This window comes from Gadus chalcogrammus, chromosome 16, assembly GCF_026213295.1.
Source record: "Gadus chalcogrammus isolate NIFS_2021 chromosome 16, NIFS_Gcha_1.0, whole genome shotgun sequence".
Taxonomy (NCBI): domain Eukaryota; kingdom Metazoa; phylum Chordata; class Actinopteri; order Gadiformes; family Gadidae; genus Gadus; species Gadus chalcogrammus.
The window spans coordinates 14,528,616-14,553,615 of record NC_079427.1 but is presented as its reverse complement, the minus strand read 5'-3'; the positions used below and the strand labels follow the sequence as shown (position 1 = coordinate 14,553,615).

The 25,000-nt window shown below is 47.2% G+C and overlaps 4 protein-coding genes across 5 annotated transcripts in view; 3 read left to right on the top strand and 1 right to left on the bottom strand.

The window, feature by feature from the left end:
• LOC130405449 (F-BAR and double SH3 domains protein 2-like) overlaps window positions 1–5,772 on the top strand; it is a 57,558-nt gene extending 51,786 nt beyond the window's left edge. For both annotated transcript variants that reach the window (XM_056610531.1, XM_056610530.1), the window contains 4 exons: window positions 77–360; window positions 1,398–1,593; window positions 2,054–2,142; window positions 2,527–5,772. In XM_056610531.1, the coding sequence (XP_056466506.1) occupies window positions 77–360; window positions 1,398–1,593; window positions 2,054–2,142; window positions 2,527–2,619 (662 nt within the window). In that variant the 3' untranslated portion in view covers window positions 2,620–5,772. The remainder of the gene's footprint in view (window positions 1–76; window positions 361–1,397; window positions 1,594–2,053; window positions 2,143–2,526) is intronic.
• A 209-nt stretch (window positions 5,773–5,981) lies between these two features.
• Window positions 5,982–10,373, top strand: LOC130405450 (NACHT and WD repeat domain-containing protein 2). The gene is made up of 9 exons (XM_056610532.1): window positions 5,982–6,271; window positions 6,474–6,562; window positions 6,818–6,925; window positions 7,211–7,417; window positions 7,894–8,032; window positions 8,235–8,398; window positions 8,738–9,052; window positions 9,384–9,485; window positions 9,892–10,373. The coding sequence occupies exons 1-9, from the start codon at window positions 6,199–6,201 to the stop codon at window positions 10,288–10,290; spliced, it is 1,596 nt and encodes a 531-aa protein (XP_056466507.1). The 5' UTR covers window positions 5,982–6,198; the 3' UTR covers window positions 10,291–10,373.
• Window positions 10,374–10,739: 366 nt separating this feature from the next.
• LOC130405447 (NACHT and WD repeat domain-containing protein 2) lies at window positions 10,740–16,680 on the top strand. The gene has a single exon (XM_056610529.1). The coding sequence runs from the start codon at window positions 10,862–10,864 to the stop codon at window positions 14,093–14,095; it is 3,234 nt and encodes a 1,077-aa protein (XP_056466504.1). The 5' UTR covers window positions 10,740–10,861; the 3' UTR covers window positions 14,096–16,680.
• Window positions 16,681–18,048: 1,368 nt separating this feature from the next.
• Window positions 18,049–25,000, bottom strand: part of LOC130406726 (dapper homolog 3-like) — an 11,031-nt gene continuing 4,079 nt past the window's right edge. The window contains exons 2-4 of the mRNA XM_056612413.1: window positions 20,071–20,203; window positions 19,701–19,802; window positions 18,049–19,553 (exon numbers count right to left, since the gene is read on the bottom strand). Coding sequence (XP_056468388.1) covers window positions 18,049–19,553; window positions 19,701–19,802; window positions 20,071–20,203 — 1,740 coding nt within the window. The remainder of the gene's footprint in view (window positions 19,554–19,700; window positions 19,803–20,070; window positions 20,204–25,000) is intronic.

Below are 25,000 nucleotides of genomic sequence, written 5' to 3'. Positions count from 1 at the left end.
CTCTCTCTCTCTCTCTCTCTCTCTCTCTCTCTCTCTCCCTCTCTCCCTCCCTCCCCCTCCCCCCTCCCTCCCATAGATGTGTATGTGCGTGCTCTGTACGACTATGATGGCCAGGCGGAGGAGGAGCTGTCCTTCGTGGAGGGAGCGGTCATCCGTCTCCTGAGCCGCGACATGCAGACGGACGACGGCTTCTGGGAGGGCGAGCTCAACGGGAGGGTGGGGGTGTTCCCCTCCGTGCTGGTGGAGGACCTGGCCGAGAACGGAGAGCCAGGAGGAGGAGGAGGCGGAGGAGTTGGAGGAGGAGGAGGAGGAGGAGGAGGTGGAGGAGGAGGAGGAGGAGGGACGACAGCGGACACGCCGGTATGCTGCTAGAGGTGTTGGTGCTGGTGTAATGTGCACAGAAACAAACATACTCACAAATGCAGATGCACAAGCAGTGACGTTGAGGCTGCCAGACGTGCGCACACACACACACAAACACACACACAGACACACACACACACACACACACACACACACACACACACACACACACACACACACACACACACACACACACACACACAGATGTTGAGTGTTGCAATGTTATTTTGAATTTTAGAATGCACATAAAAATCTTTAAGTTACCATAATTGGGCATACATGAGTCATTATACATACGCAAACAATTAAAAGACACACCCAGAACCACATCTTGGACTTTTTGCTGTTAGTGCTAGGGGGACATGCCTCGCTCTCTTCCGGCCTGCCTGTTGTGCCCTCAATCTCTCAGCGAACCAGAGGGGAGAGGAAAGGGTACAATTGATCAAAGCCAAGCAAAACTCTGTTCCTGCCAGCCCCTGATAAAGCCAGGCACACTAATCACAGAGGGAGAGAGAGAGAGAGAGAGAGAGAGAGGGGGAGAGAACTGCCCTAATAGCAGCTCAATGACAGGAAGGATGTGGCCTCTCCCTTCCAAAGAGCCCTGAGACAAAACACACCATGCTGTGATGCACAGAGCACTCAAGCCAATTAGTGGACATACACAAACACACACACATGTGTGCACACACGATTGGGAAAAACAATCTCAGCATATTGGGTCATTGCCCTCAAACTTTTATGCGTATGTCTAATCTCTCCTTTTCTCTCCCTCTCTCTCTCTCTCTCGTTCTCTCCAACTCTCTTTCTGTCCGTCTGTTTTTCTGTCTCACTCTGTCTCTGTCTGTCTGTCTGTCTGTCTGTCTGTCTGTCTGTCTGTCTGTCTGTCTGTCTGTCTGTCTGTCTCTCTCTCTCATACTATCTCTCTCTCTCTCTCTCTCTCTCTCTCTCTCTCTCTCTCTCTCTCTCTCTCTCTCTCTCTCTCTCTCTCTCTCTCTCTCTCTCTCTCTCTCTCTCTCTCCCTCTCCACCCCGCAGGTGTCCCTCTCTGTGAAGATGATGTCGTCGCTGCCCCCCCTGCCCCTGTACGACCAGCCTCCCATCAGCTCCTTCACCAGCACCGAGAGCGCCACCACCACGCCGCCGCCCCTCCCCCGCTCGCCCTCGGCTGCCACGGTCAACGGGGACCACAAGCCCCCGCTCCCCGCACTCAAGGGCCCACCCGTCACCCACAGTAGGAGACGCGCACGCACACTCTCACACTCACATACACACGCATGCAAGCTATCACACACACACAAAAAGACACACAAACACACGCACACATAGAGACACACACACAGGCGTCACACTAATGAGAACGCATGCATGGAAAAATAAATGCATACATACAAACACATACAAAAAGACACACACACGCACACATTCATGCATGCTAACACACACAAAAAGACACCCACGCACGCACATAGAGACACACACAAAGGCATCACACACATAGAGAAAGAAATGCACACTAACGCATACACATACAGACACACAGATAATCATGTTCAATTTGTGTGTGGTCGTGGGTTCTTCTTGGTGTTAACTGCCCGGTTTATATGCTTTGCTAATTTGGTTGGGTTTGAATCTATATCTATCTATCCATCTCTATCTCTATCTCTCTATGTGTCGTTTCCTCGTCACTCCAGATCACAACTCTGGCCGGAGTCCCGTGTCTCCAGGCTTTCCTCAGCCTCTCCGCTTCACCCCTGACGGAGGGCCGGGCAAACTACGGCCTGTAAGTACCCAACACGCTCCTTACCCTGGTGGCCATACACTCAGCCATCCACCCTGGACCCCACCCTTAGAGAGGCCTAGAAAAGAACATGGAAGAGAAGGACGCACAGTGAAGAACTACAGAACTTAGTTTAGCTGGCTCTTCCAACCAAAGTGACATATTCACTTCATTAATTATTAATTAGGTGAATTAAGGAGCAGGTAGGGGTTAGGGCGCCTCCTGATCTAATTAGGCCTACAGGTCGATTGTCGATTGCGGCTATGATCCCAGCAAAAGGCTCTGGGACCATAACCAGCGTCCTATACTAGACTGTCCTGTTTCAGTGTGTGTGTGTGTTACCCATGATCCGGCTGTTGATAGGCTCCTCCCTCTGCTCCCCCGCAGGTGCGTGCCGCCCCCCCTCCTCCAAAACAGCACCCCCGCAGAAAGCCGGAGAAAAGCAGCAAATCTGAGGAGGTGGAGATCACACTTGTGTGACTGACAAAACAGACGGATGGATAGAAGGACAGATATACAGAAAGAGAGAGAGAGAGAGAGAGAGAGAGAGAGAGAGACACGTCCCCTAAAGGCTCTGGAACTCACCTGCCCTTATCCTCACAAAAAAAAACTAAAAAGGGGAACGAACCCACCTCACCGCCATGCTCCTCCTCATCCTGGCGACGAAGAGGAGGAGGGACAGGGGAATAAAGCCGGGGTGGAGGAAGGGGACCGCTGGCTCCGCCTCCCAAAGAGGGTGGAGGTCAACCCCACCATCTCCACCGCCCACCTCCTACTCGCCTTAACGCCTGGTTTCATCCGGCAGCCATCTTGGAAGAAGGAGCTCTGCTGGAGATGGGCTAGGAGCAGGGGCCGAGGCGAGGAGCCTCGCCACTAAACGCTTACCGGGCACAGCAGCAAGGGGGACCCACTATGCCGACGTATTAAAGAGACACTGTATGTCAACGACCTGCCGGGCAAGGTTATCCTGCTGTCGTCAATCAACCTTTATTTATTCAGAGGGGGGGTGAACAAAACACCCAGTGAATAAATCAAGGTTGTCTTTCCGTGAAGAAATGAACATGGAGAAAAAAAAAAGAAAAGTGTTTTTAAATAATAACAATTGCAGACATGGCATGTTTGCACACCCAGAAGAAAAGCTGAGATCCAAGCTGGATCGTTATTTTGAGAGTTGGGGTCGGTTGCGATTGAGACGGTTGAGTTGGAGACAGAATGGTGTAAAAATGCCAGCCCTATCCCCCAGCATCGCGTCATATTTAATGTATTAGTGCAGTACATAACTGTGGTCATAGGATCATCGCAGCGCAGCACTCCACATATTATAATAACGCAGTTGAACCTGTTTGATATGTAGTTACTGACTGTCGTCACATTTCAGAAGAATATACACGGGTGTTGTGAATGCAGCCGGGAGGAGGAGAGAGAGAGAAAGAGAGAGAGAGAGGGAACGAGGGAAGTGAATACATAAAGTGAGAGAGACAGGCAGGGGTGGCTGGTTCCACCCCTGGCGTCAGAGTCCTTTCTCCAGCCCTCCCTCCCCTCCCCTTCCCTCCCCTGCTCTTCTCCCCCTCCTAAGTTGTCGCCTCGTACCCGTGTGCGGCGTGTTTCCTTGGTGTACGGCACGCCGTGTGAAGCAGTGGTAGACACACACACGCACACACATTATTTACCCTCATTAACACAAGCACATGAACACACACAAACATGGCGGCCGTACCCACCCCCCCCTGCCTCCCAGTCTCTGCGTCTGTATCGCTAATATTTAGTCCTGGAAGACGTCCGCCGTGCAGGAGACGGGATGGAGGGGGGCGGGGCCAAGGGGTCCCGGGACATGGGTCCGGGATAACGGGATTGACGGAATCCTCTTTGAAAGGGATTTGGAGGAGCGCTTGTGGAATGGGAGGGTTTTCGTTTCATTTGATTGGATGAGACAGAGTGGAGTCAGGGTCTCGTGTTTGATTCCCCCCCCCCCCCTAGCTCTTTGTATTGTTTATTATTTTCATTTCATGTCATTTTGTTGAACAGACCTGCTTGGTGTTTATCTTTCGCCGACCTCTTTATGCTTCTGTTACAGAGTGGTGAGCCCTAAAGGTATTAAGTTGTGTATTCAGTTCAGTATCACCCCTCACCTTTGGTTGTTTTCATTGTTTTGTGGTTCAACTTTGCCCCAGGGCAGATGAGACGACGAACCAAAAAAGGGCAAGAATGAAAGATATGTACGGTTTATTAAATGCTGTTTCAAAACTCTTTCACACACATCCAGCTAGAAGCAAATCGCTTGCAACCAGTCATAAAAATGGAGCTAGATAAAATCACATCTTTCCTTATCGGGAAAGATATAAATCAGATGTAATTCAGCTTATTTAAAATCCCTCCAAGCCTTTTCCCTCCTGCCTAAAAGGCAATGTAGCACTTTTTTTTGAAAGGTAGCCATGTGTTGTTCCCTTTAAGAAAACTTATCCCCGACATATTTGAGCTAGGTGTGCTCTCCCTAGAGCACTATAGAACTGTTTAATTTATCTAAAGCGTAGTTCTTCTAATCACTCCAATTGTGTGGACGATCCTCTTTGTATCAGTGTGACTGAAGTTTTTTATTTTGTATTATTTTATATTATTATTATTTTAATCTGCCATCTTTATAAGGGATGGCACGGTTAAGTTGAACTTTGTACATTTGTGTTTAACTTCAAATGAAACCATTCAGAATACAGTTGAAGTGTATCTTTATAAAGAGGCCGACAAACAGTGTACTTTGAGACAGGTATGAGCCGATGTGTGGGAGCACATGTGTATTGTACTTCTCATAGGAGAAGAGGAGAGGTGTGTTTGAATAACACGGTCTACTCTCAACATGTGCCCTGCTGCCGCCCTCTTTTTGTTGGCTAAGGAACAAGTTTTTCCCAAAAGTCCCAATATTGGAACAAAAAATGTAAGTGTTTCCTTCCTGTCTCTGGCGCAGGAACAAACGATTACGATTTCTTTGGGCAAGTAAACACGACATTGCTTCTGCTTTCTCAAGTGAGTCCTCTATGACGTGTTGTGTAACACAGAACATGCCGTGTTGTGTAGATAATTCAGGGCATTAGCAGAGCCTGTTGGGTTGACCCTTTTGTGTCTCGCTAAATTCCAAGAAGTAGCAAGATCTTTTTTCTTTTCTTTTTTCATGCGACGCAACTTCGACGGCAGCCTGGTGTTGATCTCTCTGAGATCTTATTGATAATATGTTGAAACTTGTTTTGAAGTTTATGGTTTACAGAAATGTCCCTCGTTCTGCAAACAACAATCAAACCGATCAAGCGAACCTCGACGTTCACCGCGCTCTCCCCGTTCAAACCGTTCCTATTTTTAAAAAGTAAACCTTTCGGGTTCAGTGTTTTTATTATTTGTTCTAGTTTCTTGTTTTGTTTGGTCATTCTTTTTGGATTAGGGGAAGTTGCACAGCTGCTATATAATAGATGCGGTGGAATGGCCTTCTATCTATTAATAGATTATTGCCATATTATCATTAACAAGAGAAGGTGCAAAATTGATTTCAAGATATTCATATTGGCTGTAAAAAAAAAACACAACAAAGTTTGTATTTATTGTGTACAAATGTTAATAAAAAATATGGGAAAAATTATCAGGTGCTTTTGTGTGTGTGTGTGTGTGTGTGTGTGTGTGTGTGTGTGTGTGTGTGTGTGTGTGTGTGTGTGTGTGTGTGTGTGTGTGTGTGTGTGTGTGTGTGTGTGTGTGTGTGTGTGTGTGTGTGTGTCTAATCGGCAATCTTGAGTATACATGCATTTGTGTTTAGTACGTTCAGCCCTCCTCTAGGATGGGCGTGATTGCCCTTCAAGGCACAGCAAGCCCATAGAACAAAACTTCCTACTCCAGGACACCAGCATGGGGCAGAGAGGCAAGCGGCCCATATCTCTAGTGTTCAACCTAGATTTAAAAGCTTTATGAGTGGTAACGTGTATTGTATCATGACTGTGGATGGCATGGATCCTCCACACTGAAGCCTGTTTATTGTTTATCTTTTCCAATCAAAACCTTTGAGACCCGTTCTGAAGAGGGGTAATGGAACAGTCTTCGCTGGGATCACGGCCCTGCACCTCCCGTGTGAAGATCTACCTGATCTCCAACCCAGAAGGTAGGCTGGTGAACGCAGGTATCCGTAATCTAGCTGCTCTAGTCTCGCTAAATAAAAACACCACTCGAAAAACACATCATTTTGTGTTGTGTTGCTTGTCCAAAGTCTTGGGACCCCAGGTCTTTGGTGAAGTGAGTTCCATTGAGGTGGTATTGTTTGTTTACGGCTGCACGTGTGTATGTGTGTGTGTGTGTAAACACAGATTCGGTGGTGGAGCGCAGGGCATTGAGGGAGACTGTGTTCCCCAGACTACGAGAGCACTGCAGGAACACGCATGGACTAGATCTCATGGTAAGGCTGCCTATATATAATAACTTTATATGTGCCTCATTGGCTAATAATAAAATGTGGGGTAGGCATATTAATATGTGGTGTAGGTGTGTGCATGCGTGTGTGTGTGCGCACATGCCCGTGTGTATGATTGTGCATTCCTGCATGTGGGCTTCTGCCTGCATCTGAGCGGATCTCCCGCCTGTCCTCTGAAGTATGAACACACTCTGACGGGTATTCCTGTGTAGCGTTATCTGTGTGCATGCGTTCCTGCAGGTGATTGACCCGTGTGAGTCCAGTGATCCAAGGAGATGGCCAGACCAGAGGACCAGGCAGCAGCTGTTATACGAATGTCAAAACAACTCCAATGGCCCCTACTTACTGGTTGGTTACCACCCAAGAATGATTTACAAAATAAGTGTTCCAGACCAAAATGTCATCAGCATCGTGTGGTACAGGAGCCATGTAACGGATCAAATGTTATGAATTGAGAATCCGATTGTTAAAATATGACACATTAGTTTTAAATGCATGGAATGAATTCGACCAACAAGAACTTTAAATTTAAATCAAGACCAACAAGCCTTCTGTGATGTTGAGATTCATTCAGTGTTTTACTGCCTCACCCATTGCTGTTGTTCCTTCTGTATCCACATGGGGGCCCTGCAGACACTGGTGGGACATCAGTACGGCAGGGCCGGCCTGCCTTCTCAGGTGGAGGTGACAGAGTACCAATTGTTGCTCCAGGTGTGCCAGCATGCAGGAATCACGACCAGTGCCCTGGAGGAGGCTTACCTGAGGGACGAGAACTCCATCCTGCCCTCCTATTGTTTGCGGACGCGGGCCAGTCGAAGCGAAGGCCATGTGGAGAGCAACGTGAGCGTGACTCAGTCGATCGATGGGATGATAGAATAGGCAGTTTTTTTCTACTTATGGTTAATACAAAACAATGCAGTACAGAGTGCCAGCGTACAGTTACAGGTTTTCTTTTCTTATTAATATTTCCCGAACATACTTTACGACGCCTACCCTTATGCCCACCTCTTTCCTTTCTCCTTTCAATCCCTCTCGCATGGGGTGTAATGTTACCAATAAATTGAGTTACGAATGGGCTTTGTGTTTGATTTGTTTGTGTATTATTTGTTTTGTAGTTATTTAATCAGGGTTTTGGGGAAGGTAACGCTACTTACCATTTAGAAATAAATGGATTAAAACTAGAATAGATTGTGACATGACATTGGATGAAAGCATTGTATCACATATTTGCATTTGTGGGATGAATCCTCCCCATTGCTAGAGCATCGGTGGTCCTCATCAAAACAACACAGAGCCCATTGTGTCCTTCCTCATAGGGAGAGGTAGGGGAGGAAGACCAGAGTAAGAGGAGGGATAAAGGAGAGGAGGCGCTGAAAGTATTTCAGATTGCACTGGGTCTTTGTGTCCGTGACGGCCTGATGACGCAAGAGAGAGCCCACGACTATCTAAGATCAGGTAAGGCCATTGTGTGTGTGCGTGTGTCTTTGTGCGTTTGTGTGTGTGTGTGTGTGTGTGTGTGTGTGTGTGTGTGTGTGTGTGTGTGTGTGTGTGTGTGTGTGTGTGTGTGTGTGTGTGTGTGTGTGTGTGTGTGTGTGTGTGTGGGTGTGCGTGCATCTAGATCTACTATCCTGACATGGGCCATTGGGTTCCTCTACAGAGCTCGATGCAGATCTACGACTGGCTCTGCGGGAGGGCTCTGGTGATGACATCATGAGTCGCTGCCTGGTCTATGTTCACAGAGTCCGCAATGCATGCAGCCAGAAGAGTGGAAAGAAGCAGAGTCATCCAGACCAAGACCCACTACTCACTCCACATTTACTGGTATAACAACCAGGGTTTTATAGCCTATATAAACTACCATCAATCCATCTTTGTCCACTTAAGAGCAGATAGTACACTCCACAGCCACAGTGAGGCACTGTTCAACCACACTCTCGCCCACCTTTCGATGACAATGAATGAATGTCAAGTGTAGTAGTTAGTTAGTTATCCTCTATTTTATTAATTCAGAGCTGACATGAAGTGTGATAAAACTTAACCTGCATGTGGATATATCCTGTGATTTGTTCGATTTATAATATAATAGCATAACATGACTCCTCTCCTGTGATTACCTTCTCTCCTCTATTTTCCACCGATACTTTTTTTGTATACACACAGCCGTCTGGTGACCACTTCCTGTCGCAGCTCTGTGACGTCTTCCTGCCGAGCCTGATCACTTCCTCTAAGCTCCAGGTGTACACCACAACCACGGAATGCAACAGTCATCACGGTTTCACCACGGCCAGACGGCGAGCCTACACAGAGTCTCTGTGTCTCCAGGTGTACTCAGACCTGGTGGACCTGGTCGACCGCCGTAACCCCTTACCTGTCCGTCACCTTGACGACGCGTTGGCCCTGGAGATGGCCGCCCAGCAGGAACTGTCTGGTGTCTTCTCACGTCTTTATGACGTCACTCGCCCAGAGGCGGAAGAGGTCAGAAAATAACCTCAATCTTAAAGGGGCCATATTATGCCACCAAGTGTGATTGTGATTATAAGCCGTTTTAAAATCTGCCTTTTCTTGTGTTTAGGAACATCACAGGTGGCAGTGTCCACCTAGATGTATGATTGATAGTTGAGCAACATTTGCTACAGTCAACTGGGTAGGCTGATATAGTGATCTATCCAGGATACATCTAGGTGGACACTCGTGATGTCACTAAAACACAGAAAACTGCAGATTTTGAAAACGGCTTGTAATGGATAATCAGACTTTCACCTGGTGGCATAACATGCCCCCTTTAAGATGACATTTGTGTTTGCAGATAAAAACCTACTTGGTGGAGAGGGCTAAACAGCGCCCGCTAGTGGTTGGAGGCGGGCCATGCACTGGGAAAACAGTCCTGCTTGCACACTGCTGCCAGCAGGTAAAGTGTTAAAAAGGTTGATGTTGTCAGATGCAGCATATTATCATTTGCCAGATTCATAATACAATCTTCTTTTTGTCTTTATTTGTGTTATTCATTTGTAAAAATATGTCTGTCTCATTATATCAGCATCATATATTAAATGATCTGCTGACACAGCCATCCGACTCACTCACTGAAGACTGAATTATTTCACAACTTATTTCACAACTTTCACTACTGCTCTACAAATATACAAATATACTTTTTTATAATTAAAAACTGTTTCATAGAAGTTCAGAAAAGGCCAGTTCAAACCTTCCACACCTGGGTGCCTATTTCTAGGGATCTAGGGATAAGTTATGTTTTTTTCCCTTACTAATACAAAGTAAAATTCTGTTTCTGTTTTCTGATTGTCCCTCTACAGGTGAAATCATGGCTAGCTGATCAGGACCCAGTGATCATTCCTTACTTTGCTAACATAACAATTAACCCGTCCCCGAAGCACATCCTCTCCCTACTCTGCTATCAAATAGTGTGCTGCTACAGACAACCACATGACGTCTCATCTGACCTCCACATCTCCAAAGGCCTGCCCTCTAACCTGGATTCAAACCATGAACCTTGTAGTGCAGAGAACCACCATTCCAACCCTAATTTACGCTCTCTGATCCCAAGCCCAAAGACCCTAATCCTCCAGAACCCAGACCCAAACAAAGTATCCCCAGCCAATATTTTGAACCTGATCTCTCTCAATCTTGGCTCAAAGATCACCTCTCCTCACTCCTCTCCAGTTTTCCTACTCCCAATCGGCCTGTTGTACTAATCCTGGACGGCCTGGATCAAATAAACGACGTGGATGTCCAACACATGGTCCAATGCCTTCCTTCCCCTCTCCCCGCTAGCGTCAAGCTCATCCTGTCAGTGTCCAACCGTCGCAAGCAGGCCTTACAAGCCATCCAACTACACTATCCAGAATGCACTTCTTCACCTCTACCGGTTTCGCACAGCATTGTGCCTACCAAGGAAAAGGAGAGGAAGGGTTTACTGATGGAAACGGGTCAGACACAGAGCAAAGGCTATAGCTTTGTAGAGTTGAAGTCGGTGGAGAGGAGACAGTGTATCAGAATGGTTGCCTCCCTGCTCAGCCTTTCTGGAAGGAGAGTTACCTCTGGGCAGCAGACTCTGGTTAACAAGGCTCTGGGCTCTTGTTCCCAGATTTTCTACGCCCGCCTCCTGCACTCCCAAACTTTGCACTGGACCTCAGGTATAATGTATATATTATGTACAATCCCTTATAGTTAGGTTAAATCTCAACCACAACTGAGGAAACCTCAGTCAATTGTTCTTGTTCAACTGTTCTCTTCTTCTTTCACCTTCACATAGATTTGGAAGTGATGGAATCCTCGCTCCCTAATGGCGTCCATGCATCTATTTCTGCACTGCTGGACGTCCTCGAGCAGAAACACGGTCCGACTCTGGTGCGTCGCTGCCTGTCCTACCTCACCCTCTCCAGGACTGGGCTCACGGAGGCCGAGCTCACTGACCTGTTGTCCAGTGACGACGAGGTGTTGATGACGCAGTACACGCTGAGAGGTCAAGCGCACTCATGCAGGTTGAGGGTACCTCACGTGGATGTGGAGAGACTCCTGCTGGACCTGAGGATGTTCCTCGGAAGGAGGACTGTGGCTGCTGGGGCACCCCTGTTGTTTTGGGTGTGCAGGCATTTCGGCCTGGTGGTGACTAAGAAGTATCTAGGTTGTCACGAGTTGAGGGAGCAGCTTCATTCATTGATGGCAGACTATTTCAATGGCCGATGGGCGTATGGAAATGCAAAACCCCTCATTATTATGAGGGAGTCAGAGCCATCAGGAACAACAGAGTTTGGGTCAAGCAAAACTAATACGGCTTCTGAAACGGCCGAAATGGCCGTGTACATAGACAGGCAGCCACCATGTCAGCCCTTTGTCTTCAGGTCTTCCGATGCTTTGTCCTCTGCTTGCAAAGAGGGAAGTCTAGTGAACCTGAGGAGGATCATAGAGCTGCCCCACCACCTGCAAGAAAGCAAAAGGTGGGAAGAGTTGGAGCGTAAGTTATTACTGTCTCTTGGCTTTCAGCAGGCCATGGTTCTAGCAGGTCTTTTGGGGGATCTGGTAGACATGTTGATGGGAGAGAAAAGGTCACAAGTGGTTACTTTGCCCAGGGAACGAGCCCTCTTAGCCAGCATGCTGAAATCAACTGCATGCATCCTTCAAAGCTCTCCCGAGGAGCTCCCAATGTTGATGGAGTGCAGACTTCTTCCTTTTGTCGGAATCTACCAAGAACTTGAAGTCTACATTCAGGAGATTGAACAGGAGAGGAGAAGAAGAGGAAGCGGCATAAGTGTTGTTCTTTGCCCTGCTTCTTCCATACTTCCCTCAATTCAGTGTTCCTTGAGTGAGGGGATACAAGGGCAAGGCTGTATCAAAGAAGTCGCTTTGACAGCCTGCAATGTTGTAGTTGGGGTCATGGAAAGTGGTATTGCTTGGATGTGGAGAAGCCCATGGAGGGAGGTAGAGGAACTGTCCTTGAGCAACAAACAACTCAAAGTGGAGTTTTCTCGAGTGATGAGCACTGGTAGAAGAATTTTGCTTTCCACATACTGCAACATGCTTTTCTTATTGGCTGTCACCAGTCCAGAGATGTTTGTAGAAGTTGAGGGCCCACTGGAAACTGAGGAGTTCCAGGGTGAGACAAATCAGCACATGGTCGAGGGATGTGTGGAGACGGAGGAGCATCTGTGTGTGTGGTGGAAGGACAAACGTTTTGTGAGTGTGTTTCGTGGCGCGAATGGCAAACCTCAGAATTTTCAGTGTCAGAACCCTGTGACCTGTTTGGTTTGTTCCGATGATGGTCGTTTCATGTATTGTGGGCAGGAGACAGGGGCAGTGGCTATATTTGACATTTACAACACCAATCCTGTTTGTGAATGTTCAAACCCAAATCAGAATGCTATTCTGTCAATAATCCTCTGTGAAGAACAGTGTGATATGGCGTGTGTTGACATTACCGGAAATATAATGCTTTGGAATGTGGATGGAAGACCAACCCAACCTGCTTTTCAACTTGAGTGTTTTAGTGATAAAGGTGGGAACAGCGTTCTCAATGTGGATTACTCGTATGAACTAGCCACCTTATTGGTTTGCAAAGCTCAACAGATTACACTGTGGAACACATGTGAATGGGTAATGTTGGGCCAGTTTATGACTCCACAGGGAAAGGCTTTCCTCCATGCATTGCTAGCCCAGGAAGGTCATCTCTTTCTGGCTTTGCTACAATCCTGTTCCCTTGTCCTGGTGTGGAACATAAGCAGTGGGGAATGTGTTCTTTCCCTTGACACATGCAGCAGCACGTCTGTTCCTAGACTTCTCAAAACAGCCTCAGGTTTTATTACTATCACTCCTCGTGGTTGTCTCTCAATGTGGGAAGTTATAAATGCAGCTGGTATGTCCCCAAAAATGTCACATGGGGTTAGCCAGGTGGTGGCCGACGAGGTTGGGGAGAAGTTTTACACAGCAGACGGCTCTATAGCAGTATGGGGTTGGAGCTTGCGGACAGGAGATCCGGAAGTGAACTTCATTCATGAGGGGCCTGTGGAAAAACTCATGCTCTCTCCAGACAACAGCCATCTTGTGTCAGTTTCAGGTGGAGACATCTACGTTTGGCAACTGGACACGCGTCAGAACATCTTCCGTATCAGAGGCAGCAGTGCAACAGACATTCTCATCACCCCAAACAGTAAATTTGCGGTGAGTCTCTGCGAGAGAGGCCTATCGCCAGTTTGGAACCTGCAAAACGGTGGTGTTGTGTGCCACATACAACTTTACCTAGACGCAGCCAAGGTGTCACCTGAGAGCACCTTCCTGATTGGCCTTCACCAAGGAGACCTGCTGGCCACAAACCTTTGGTCTGGCACTGTCAGCAGGCGCTTCTCCCATGCAGCGCACTCTGAGCATGTTGTGGCGTTCCACATGCTTCCACAACAGCCAGACTTTGTGCTGGTGATGGGTTCCAGTGGAGTCGTGTATACCTGGAAGGTACCTGAGGACACAATGTTGCAGCAGTTTCAACTCCCTCGCTCATTCAGCATTCAGCCACATGTCGTCCAGACATCCTCCGCTGGAAGCTTCATGCTCCTTTCCACAAACAAAGACGGCATGGCGTACTTGGACCTCTCCACACACCAAACCTGCTCTGTGAAGGTTGAAGGTGCTGCTTTTGCAGTGTGTCTGGACAAAGCAGGGCGCTACGCTGTATGCCTATCCCAGCCCTCTGCCCTGACCGCACAGTGTTCCTGTGATGTGCATCCAGAGTCCGTGCTGACGGTAATACGACTTGCCGATGGGGGGAAAGTGGGGATGTTGCGTATGTGCAAGACGCCATTGACCGTGGCTGTGTGTGAGCAGCTGTATGTATATGTGGGGTTTCATGATGGCTCTGTGGCTGTGTATTCCATCTTGGATCTCATAAATAAACAGGAATGTTCTGTTAGGGGCAGGGACAATTTGATTGGCTTGAAAAAACATTGCTTCTGCGGCACAGTCCGTATGAGATTGTCACCTTTAGCATTCCCTAATATTACATGGCCATAAAGACCTATCCCCCCCGAACAAAATGAAAAGATGAAATAATGTATTGATCTTACACTGTTTTTGTGTTTGATTTAAACCCCTCGAAAATGATCTAAATGTCTTTTCTTTCTTATGGGACTTTGTGTACTCTTGTTCATGACTTTTTCTTTGTAATGGCTAACTGCTACTTTAGCTCATCTATCTATCTATGAACAAATGCAATTTTGGGTTTTAATTTTATCACAGAAAATAAAACACTAAGATTGTGATCTGTACTCACATAAATAACAGTAATATATGTACAATTATTCACACACACACACACACACACACACACACACACACACACACACACACACACACACACACACACACACACACACACACACACACACACACACACAAAGTTTTTCTTTAAGACTACTTGCTGAACCACAATGTTTTTTTCTTGGTCAAATTGAGGCAATATTAGAATATAGGGTTAGGGTTATACATATATAATATAATATTAAGGCAATATTGAGCTTAAGAGTCGCTCCAGGGTAAAAAAAATGAATGTTTAAACAATGTAATGATATATAATTTTACCCATTATAGACATTATACTCACACAATGACTTTATGTTTGAAAAACAACCGCACCACCAAGACACAGTCAGATTTTATAGACAGTCAGATTTTATATATTTTTTTTGTTATATCTGCCAGCGAATCACATGCATATTGGGGAGTTTAGCTTTAGTTTAGTTTAAAACAAAATGTTGTAGCCTCTTACACAAATTCATAAAAACTCTCATATAGTTTTGTTTTTGTCAACTTTAGTAAACTTAAGACCTCATTAATTAAATTTATCCGGCTACAGTTCTATATTCAGCAGTGGTCAGCTTGTTAAACTGTGAGGGATATATGGTGGCTTATAGTCACGCTGGCTGAAAGCAGTGGCGTCACTAGGCTGTTTTTGTCGGGTCTTATGCCCCGGATACAGAGGTGGGTAGGAACGCGCTACATTTACTCCGTTACAAATACTTGAGTAACTTTTTGGATAAATTGTAATTTTAGGAGTAGTTTTATTGCAACCTACTTTTACTTTTACTTGAGTAAATATTTGAAGAAAGAACGGTACTTTTACGCCGTTCCATTTGGCTACGTGACGGTCGTTACTTTTTGTTTAAATCTTTTCTTTTATTACATGAGAGATCTATTTTTATCACGTGAATATTCCTTAGCCCAAGTGAAGGAGTTCAAGTACCACGGGGTCTTGTTCGCGAGTGAGGGTACTATGGAGCGTGAGATTGGCCGGAGAATCGGAGCAGCGGGGGCGGTATTGCGTTCGCTTTACCGCACCGTTGTTACGAAAAGAGAGCTCAGTCGCAAGGCAAAGCTCTCGATCTACCGGTCGATCTTCGTTCCTATCCTCACCTATGGTCATGAGGGTTGGGTGATGACCGAAAGGACGAGATCGCGGGTACAAGCGGCCGAGAGGCAATTGAATAACGCCTGCACACAGGCACGCACGCACACGCAGAGTGGTAATCGGGAGAGTTGGGAGAATTCCCTGTGGCCCGTTAACGTTTCGGGGGGCGCCGGGTCAACGTCGCAACCAATTCGCTTTTGTCTAGAGGGGAGTAACTGAGCGCCCCCTCCCGAAGTGGCACAGCCCAGGTCGGCCTTGAACTGCGATTGGTCAGAAAGACGTAACAGCTAATGACAACATTGAACTCTCATGCAGGCTCGAACAGAGTGACACACACACACACACACACACACACACACACACACACACACACACACACACACACACACACACACACACACACACACACACACACACTTTATTTTTAAAACTCTTATTTATTTTATTTAAAAGGATGTTATTTACATTATCTTTATTTGAACATTGCTGTTTTATATTTTGTTGGTGTCTATTTTGTACCGTTTGTGTTGCTCTGTTTATTTAAAAAATAAATCGGAGAAACTCAGTACTTGTACTCTTGAGTACTTGAGTAGTCTTTTCACTGCATACTTTTTTACTCTTACTTGAGTAATTATTTTTACGAGTACTTTTACTTCTACTTGAGTAATTATAATCTTAAAGTAACAGTACTTTTACTTGAGTACATTTTTTAGCTACTCTGCCCACCACTGCCCGGATATTATTTAATTAGCCCCGGATAAAAAATTGGGGTAAATTTTTTTTATAATAATAAAAAAATATATATATAAATATTTATTGGTATATTTACTGGTAACTATGGAATGTGTTAATTCAATTCAGTCTAGAAGTAATGAAATTATGGTCTGTCTCACTTGTATTTATTCTACTCAGAAATAACTTGAATGGAACTTTAGATGTTTGGGGATAAGCAGCACAGCAGCCAGGTAGCTATTTAAAACTATAATAATTGCATATTTTCGTTTATTTAGGTTAAGCATTATGAAACATTTTGCATGCACAATAAAGCATACCATTTTTTTTTGGCATTTTAATTTTCCCGTTGGGCTTAGCCCCGGATGTTCATGAAACCTAGAAATGCCCCTGGCTGAAAGCAACAATTCATTATCATTGTAAATTTGTTCGGTTTTCTTTAAAATAAAGCATTATTATATAACCCTTATTTTATTATCTAACCCTTATTTAACACTTATTTTCTCTACTTAGGGACGCTTGTAAACGTATTTATTTTCTCCACTTACGGCTGCCACTGGGTGTACTTATTTATTGCGCCCACTTGGAGGCGCTACTACGCCTTCTACAGAACAGGCCCCATGGCCTTGCGGCTGTCCCTCTCACAGGCCATACAGGGGCACAAGATGCATGTGATGCATATGAAACAGGTTCAATCATTTTCATTTTGGTTGGGAGACTGCAGGGCATATATACAATAAGCATGATCAATAGACATGTAAAAACATTTTACAGCAAAAGGTCTTTATTTTTAATAATCTTTTTACAAACTACATTCATTCAAATGAAGGCAACCAGAGGGCAATAAGTGTGTATGTTCAGCTGTTTCTATGTAAGTTTGTTTCAGTGAGTATATACATGCTTAGCATTTAGCAGCTAGTCGGTCAAAATCAGCTATACCTTACTTTCTGCCAGCATTGGAAATGTAAAGAAATAGCATAGCACAACCCTGTATAATGCATCTTACAGATAATCACAAGAGATGTTGTACGGTTAAGCTTTAGGGCATATTTTGACCGACAAGGACCTGAAGAATACTGATAGGGTCAGTTCATTTGAGCTCAATCAGCAGAGGAAGAATCAGCTGGAGGATTTACCTCGAGGTATCTTTTGGTGCTCCCGGAATGAGGGAGACCGCATAGTGTTATAAACAAGCGTGGCAGTGTGTCAGATAGCTGGAAGCTGGGGGATGCATTCGGCCAGAGTATACTGACAGTGGGTTTACAGCAAGCCCAGCATTATGTGCATGAAAAGGCATCCGTCATTGAGAAAATAAGCAGAGGTAGGTCGGGAAGGAAATCTGGAATTGTTAATTGCAGGTCACAAGAGTGAGCAAGGGAAGTCTCTGCAATAGCTTCTAGGATATTGGGAGGAAGAAAAGAAACATACACAGAAAAATCTGCTACGGTTTCAAAATGGTTAGGGGAGCGCAGCTTAGACCTCTAACTTCAAAGGGAGGTCAGAACCCAAACCTCATAATCATAACCTCATAAGGAGGTCTTAAGCCTAACCTCATAGGGAGGTCAGAACCCAAACCTCATAGGGAGCTCATAACCCTAATTCCAAAGGGACTCCATAATCATAACCTTATAAGGGGATCCGAACCCGAGCCTCATTAGGAGGTCATAGTCCTAACCTCAAAAGGAGGTCATGACCCTAACCTCATAGGGAGGTCATAACCCCGATCTCATGGGGAGCTCATCATAGCCCTAACCCAATGAGGACGTCATAATCCTAAATTCATAGGGAGGTCCAAACCCCAAACTTCATAGTGGTCCTACCCCTAACCTCATACCGTGGTCATGACTTTGAGCGATCCCGAGCGAAATCTCAGGATTTTCTTCTTGAGCGCGTGGGAGGCTTTGATCTTGACGAAGGCCTTTGGTTGGGCGGAGGCGGAGGCGGTGTCGGCCGAGGCCTGGGGAGAAGACGAGGAAGAGGAGGAGGACGGAGCCAGACGTGGAGGTAGCTGCTGGGGCCACACCAGTCCGCCCTCGTCGGAGTCGCTGGACAGGGAGCTGGAGGCGCGGGAGTACACCTCGCTCATGCTGGACTCGGATTCTCCAGGGGCTGCCCTGGCGGCGGAACCCCCCTCTCCCCGACAAATAGGGGCTCTCTCTGGGCAGTCTGGGGGCTGAGGCAGGGCACTGTGGCTGCGCTGGTGCTGGTGGTGATGATGCTGAGCGCGAGGTTGAGGCTGGGCTGCTGCGGGGCCCTGGCGGGCCCTTCGTGTCGGCCGCCGATGCCCCGGTCCGGCCTTGGTCTGGGTCTCCCCCTCGTCCTGGCTGAGCTCCAGGTTGGAGCACCAGCGGCGGCCGGTCCCGGCGGTCCCCGGGCCGCTGCCCTGGGCCTGCTGGAGGGCGGGATCCTTCCGGCCCTGAGGCCTCTCTGTGGTGCTGTACCGGCGCTCCGGCGGCCCCTGCTGGCCCAGAAGGCTGTTCTCGGACAGGGACCTGCTGGCCTTAGTGCTGCCCTTCCTCGAGGCCGGTCCATCATTGTCGTGGCTCTTCTTAGATCCTCTGGGCTTGGCGGGTTGGTTAGGCCGGTCAGGGGATGTGATAAGCAGGCCGGACTTGAGCTGACCCGGGGCATAGTGACTGGGTGAATGCAGAGGGGCGTGGCAGCCCTGTCCAGGGATGTACTGAGCACACACCAACTCCTGGCTGTAATGAGACGGGGAGCGGGGGGACGGGGAGTGCGAAGGGGAGTCGGGCCGATAACAAAGATCCAGCGTCCCAGTGCCACAGCTGGGGCGGAGGGTGGGCAGTTGAGGTGGGGGAAGCCCTCCGGCCAGGGAGAGGGGCCTTGGGCGGGGGTAGGGCAATGCCAGATAGCAGTCCTCCTCTAAAGAGGGGGCCTCCCCCGGCAGCAGGTCACCACCCCAGGCCTGGCTCTCAGGGTTCGGGGAGAGGTCAGCGCGGGGGTCAAGTAGGCGGCGCTCGGGAGTGTGAGAAGGGGTCCTCCTGTGCTGGCCGTACAGGAGGTCAGGGTTAAGGGTGGTGCGGGGCTGGCAGGGCCGCGGCGGGGACAGCGTGTGCTGCTGGATGAGACCCAGGATGTAGCCCTCGACCCGCAGGGCCCGCCGGTAGTCCTCCTCCCTGACCCGGCGCTCCTCCTCCGGGGAGGGCTGCTGCCCCGCGGCCTGGCGGGACTCCCACTGCCAGGGCTCCTCGGACGAGCCCTCCTCGGCGATGCCCTCCAGGGGGGGGTAGGGCGCGGAGAACGAGCGGGGCAGGGAGGTGCGTGCCGCCGGTGAGTCCTGGCCGTCGTCCGCGCTCAGCATGAGAGCGTCTCCTGACGAAGGCAAGGAAGTTAAGTCACTACAAAGAGTCGTTGGATCGTGGTGGTTTCTTTCCATGAAATTGAGAATTCAAATCATTTTCACTTTACCGCCATACATTTTAATTTGTAGCGGAAACATAGTTCTGTCTTTTGCCTCACCCAGAGATTTGGGCCTTTCACTGCTGTAGGCCCAGGTAGAGCCAGGGTCTGTGGGCTCAAACGTTTCCTTTGGAGAGTGACCCTCGCTGGATTCATAGAAACCTGGGATCAAATAGGAGAAGAGGAGAATAGGAGGATGTGAGAGGGAGAAGGAAAACATCAAGGGAGAAAAGAATTGACAGATATCACACCGAATTTTCTAAATACACTCAAAATAAATTCTTGCAATAATTAAATAGTCCATATGGCGAAAAACCTTAAACTATAATGGAAAGTGATTGAAAGGTAACCAAACAATGAACAAACAAGTGAGACAGAGATCACATTGAGCACATCCAAATCCAAGACCGTCCCGCAGCATCAGGACTACCTGAACTGGGCCGGCTGTCCCCTGCATCCCCCAGGGCTGCTTCGTAGCTCTCATTGTTTGGATCGATCCTCAGCTCTCCCACCTGCTTCTCCAACGCCTGCATCAGCCCCCATGGGGAATTCTGGAGGGCACTCTGAAAAACACAGACAAACATTATTTGAACATATTTTTTTGATTGCTATGAGAATATATTTCTAGAGAGGGAAAGACTAAAATCTGTGAGCATGGTGGTGTGAAACTTGGCTAGTAAAAATGACTGATGAAGGAGGGACAGCTGTGAGGCTTTCCCTTCCCAGATGTCCCGGATGTCCCAGATGTCCCAGATGTCCCAGATGCAGATCTGCTCATTGATATCTCATTAGCTCTACAAACACGGGTCTGATTGAGTAGCTTGAATTTAAAACGGCAGAATTAAAATCCTCCCAATGATCTTCAATCATTAGGGATACTTAAAAAATGGATACATCCATATAAACGTAGAATAGACACACAGACAGACACACACACTCATTCTCGCACACCCGAAACATTCATAAATGGATAACACACACACACTATAGGAGAAGTGGGTTAACCAGGCCGCACTGTGAAGAAGAAACCGCACCCACTTTCTATTGGCTGTCTGGAAGCTTCCACAGAGCCAACAGAAGGAGGGTGTGTTGCTGTCACAGGGTGTGATGAAGCGCATCTGCAGACGGAGCTTCCTCTGGCGAGGACAGAAGTCAGGGCTCAGCATGAATGATTCACTGTTACAGAAGGAGGACTACGATGGCCATGGTGCTACAGTATGTATGGAGCTGTTGGGCGTAAGGTACACCTATGAGATGCACGTGCACTCTTCATGCATGCTGGCTTATACATTCATCAGATGAATCAAAAAAAGAGGCTCAGCAACATTAAAACACAAAAGCAGAGAGAAGCAAACCAAGAAGAACACACACACAATGTATGGTTGGTTATAGACCAATCACGGGTTTATATCTATATATATATATATATATATATATATATATATACTGTATATGTGTATAGACGTATATATCTATATATATCTATATATAGATATATAAACCACTGGGGCGATGGAAATAAGAGATGCTAGTTCAGGCGTACACTTTCCTCCTGTCTCTTGTCGAGGTCATGTGACAAAAACACTTTCATCAGCAGATTCTTACATTGAGTCTTGCACGGGTTAGCACACATGCATGAATAAAAACAATCACACACACACACACACACACACACACACACACACACACACACACATACACACACACACACACACACACACACACACACACACACACACACACACACACACACACACACACACACACACACATACACACACACACACACACACACACACATTTACTCTAATACGAACGTATGCTAATGGCCACACGTTCACACTCCTTCATTTGCGGGTTTGTGAGGCTGTCAACAGCGGAGTCTCATTAGGGGACTTCTTGTTAACAGCCAGAGCAGCTTTTCCTCCTAACCAACAGACTTCTCCTACATTACCGACCCCGTGTGATGGAAAACCTGCCAGAGGACTGGGCCAATCAGGTCTGCTGCACCCTGCAGCTGTATGTGTGTGTGTGTGTTGTGTGTGTGTGTGTGTGTGTGTGTGTGTGTGTGTGTGTGTGTGTGTGTGTGTGTGTGTGTGTGTGTGTGTGTGTGTGTGTGTGTGTGTGTGTGTGTGTGTGTGTGTGTGTGTGTGTGTGTGTGTGTGTGTGTGTGTGTGTGTTCTTTACACAATTGATTATGCCAGTGTGTATGTACGTAGACATTAAGCCAATAGAGGCTTCAGCAGTAGGAGAAATGATAGGCTACCATAGATGTAGTGGCTGTATTATTAGTCGAGTACGTTTGTAAGCCTACACCAAGCAGCAGCCATGACCACATTTTTGCAAAAAGCAAAAGGCTGATGGAAAATCATAAAAGGCCTAGAGTTGGCTCCCAGTGGTTGGAGGCAAAAAGGCCGGTCACAATTTTAGGTCATTTGTAAAACTGTGCTTTATTTCTCGTATTGTGAGGTGAATATTTGTAAATAAATAAATGTCAGTTAGTAGGCAGGAAACACTTACATTTTCTGCAGCTGTTTGACGCAGAGTAGCATAGCTGGGCTTGCTGGGTGATATGATCGGGAGATGTTTTGGGACTGTCGAGAGTAAGAATCTTATAAACAAAGATAGAGGCACGGGCTGCCAGGAAGTTTTAACTTTTGGAATATATTAGTTATGTGAAAACACTATCGCTTTAACAGATATATCTAGGATATTTTAAGCATTTATTTGAAGGACAATTGAATGGGTTAGTATTTGCTTTATGATTGCCGCTTCATGGCTGGAAAACCTTTTTAAAGTAATTTAAAGTGTGTTCCAGCACATAAAGAGGTGCTAGGCTACTGTAACTACTCTATAAGTACTCCCCTTCTGGTTTGGGCGGCCATTCAATTCCCGCCCTAAATTGGCCAAAAATGGAAAGCTTGCGCTGCTTGCCTCAATCTAACGCTATGGCAGCGCCCATAAAGTGAGATCTAAGGCCTCATAACAACAGATGACGTCACGGCACAGACATCATATTTTTTCCAGTCTATTGCCTTTACTAGTAAACAAAGTTTTTGTAAACAGCTTCTGAGGCAGTTGGGGATCATCCTCAACAACAGATGAGTTCAGGCTATATTTGCTGAATCTTTTAAGATTGTACATATAATATTATATATTTGGGATTATATGCTGTTCTGGGAGATGAGGCACAGGTAGACTGGGTCCAAACACATAACATTCGCCCTCTCTACCACATTGTTAATGTTGTTCCTTGAGCGAGACCCCCCCTTCTTTCACAGGAGGGGCGGACCCCCCCCCCCCCCCCCCCAATGGACAGACTGTAAACATTGTGCATAGGTCTCACAGTGCCATTTACATAAAGATAATACACACCCTCCCTCAACTCGCGCATTCAAATCAGTGGAAACAAAACAGAAACCTGTGGAAACCCAAAAGGAGGACGTGCTTGGGGGACCGGGCACGTTGAGCACCACGTCGGTCGCTGTAGTTCGAGGCCCTCTTCCTTTGTCTGCTGGACTGCCCTCCGCCCAGGGGCGCCGCAGAAGAAGACACGATAGAGCAAGGCTTGCGGCGCTTGCACTGTGACCCCTCGACCAGGCACAGGGAGAAAAGTCATTTATTTTGTGTTAGCGAAAGGATTCCTATTGTTTCGTTTATTCAAAGCGTTAACATTTGCATCAGTAAATCAGCGCTTCCCTGCACGAGGGGGGCGAAAGACGGGGAAGCTTTGTCCCCAGTGCAAGGGACGGGGAGCAGAGAGGAGCGGTGAGGTTAGGGGGGGTTATTGGAAATCAATTAATCAACAAGGTGGCTTCACACAATTGATCGCTAGACCTCCTTTCTATTGAGAGGGGGTAGGACGCTGGCGCAAGCATGTTCCCCCATGCATACATACACGCCAACACACACACACACACACACACACACACACACACACACACACACACACACACACACACACACACACACACACACACACACACACACACACACACACACACACACACATACACATGTGGACATCCACGCAAACACACACATCCACACACCCACAATCATTACCGCCACAGCCACACACACATCCACACACCCAGAATCATTACCGCCACAGCCACACACACACACACACACACACACACACACACACACACACACACACACACACACACACGCACACAATCATTACAGCACAAATACACAAACACACACACACACAAAACCATTACAGCCAAAAACACACACTCATTACAGCTACACACACACACACACACACACACACACACACACACACACACACTCACACACACACACACACACACACACACACACACACACACACACACACACACACACACACACACACACACACACAATCATTACAGCCATTAACAAACACACACACACACACCTACACACACACACACACACACACACACACACACACACACACACACACACACACACAATCATACAGCCATACACACACACACACAACACACACACACACACACACACACACACACACACACACACACACACACACACACACACACACACACACACACACATACACACACACACACTGCAGCCAACGTTTTTGTGGCCAATGGAAGTGGCTTGAACCACAAGCCAGCATCTCTATAGCACGAGCCACAAGCCAGCGTCCGGGACATTGGGGCAGCTCCCTGCTGGGGGGACCTCTCTACTGCAGGTCAGCCTTTGATTCCAACCCATTATTAATCATGTCCCCTTGGTGCCCTGACACCCCGCACACTGCATCATTAAGGCTCTACTGCATCCCGAGCCCGGGGCCGGGGGGGAGGGTAGAGAGGTAGAGCACCATCCACATCCATGGAATCACCAGCATCTCTACATGCCTCTGGCACACTAGAGTATATCCTTTATTTACACTGTAGCCGCACCGTCACAATCGAACTGATAGATCTGTAGGACTTTCCATGTTCCATGGGAAGTTTCCATGTAACGCAGGCAGGAGGTGTACAGGGTGAACAGGGGAGAGGGAGACCATCTCAGAGCAAAAATAGAGAGATGAACAATTATTGACCCCCGTCCCATTAGTAGTATTGTGTGTTGTGTGGAACAGAAACTGTAATAAAGTGACAACATGATTTTGTTGCCTTTTTCTCTAAAACTAGGAGCTAAAAGATAGACATAGATAGAGAACAAGAAAATGAGAGAGAGAGAGAGAGAGAGAGAGAGAGAGAGAACGAGAGAGAGACAGAGAGAGAGAGAGAGAGAGAGAGAGAGAGAGAGAGAGAGAGAGAGAGAGAGAGAGAGAGAGAGAGAGAGAGAGAGAGAGAAAGATAAAGAGAGAGAGAGAGAGAGAGAGAGAGAGA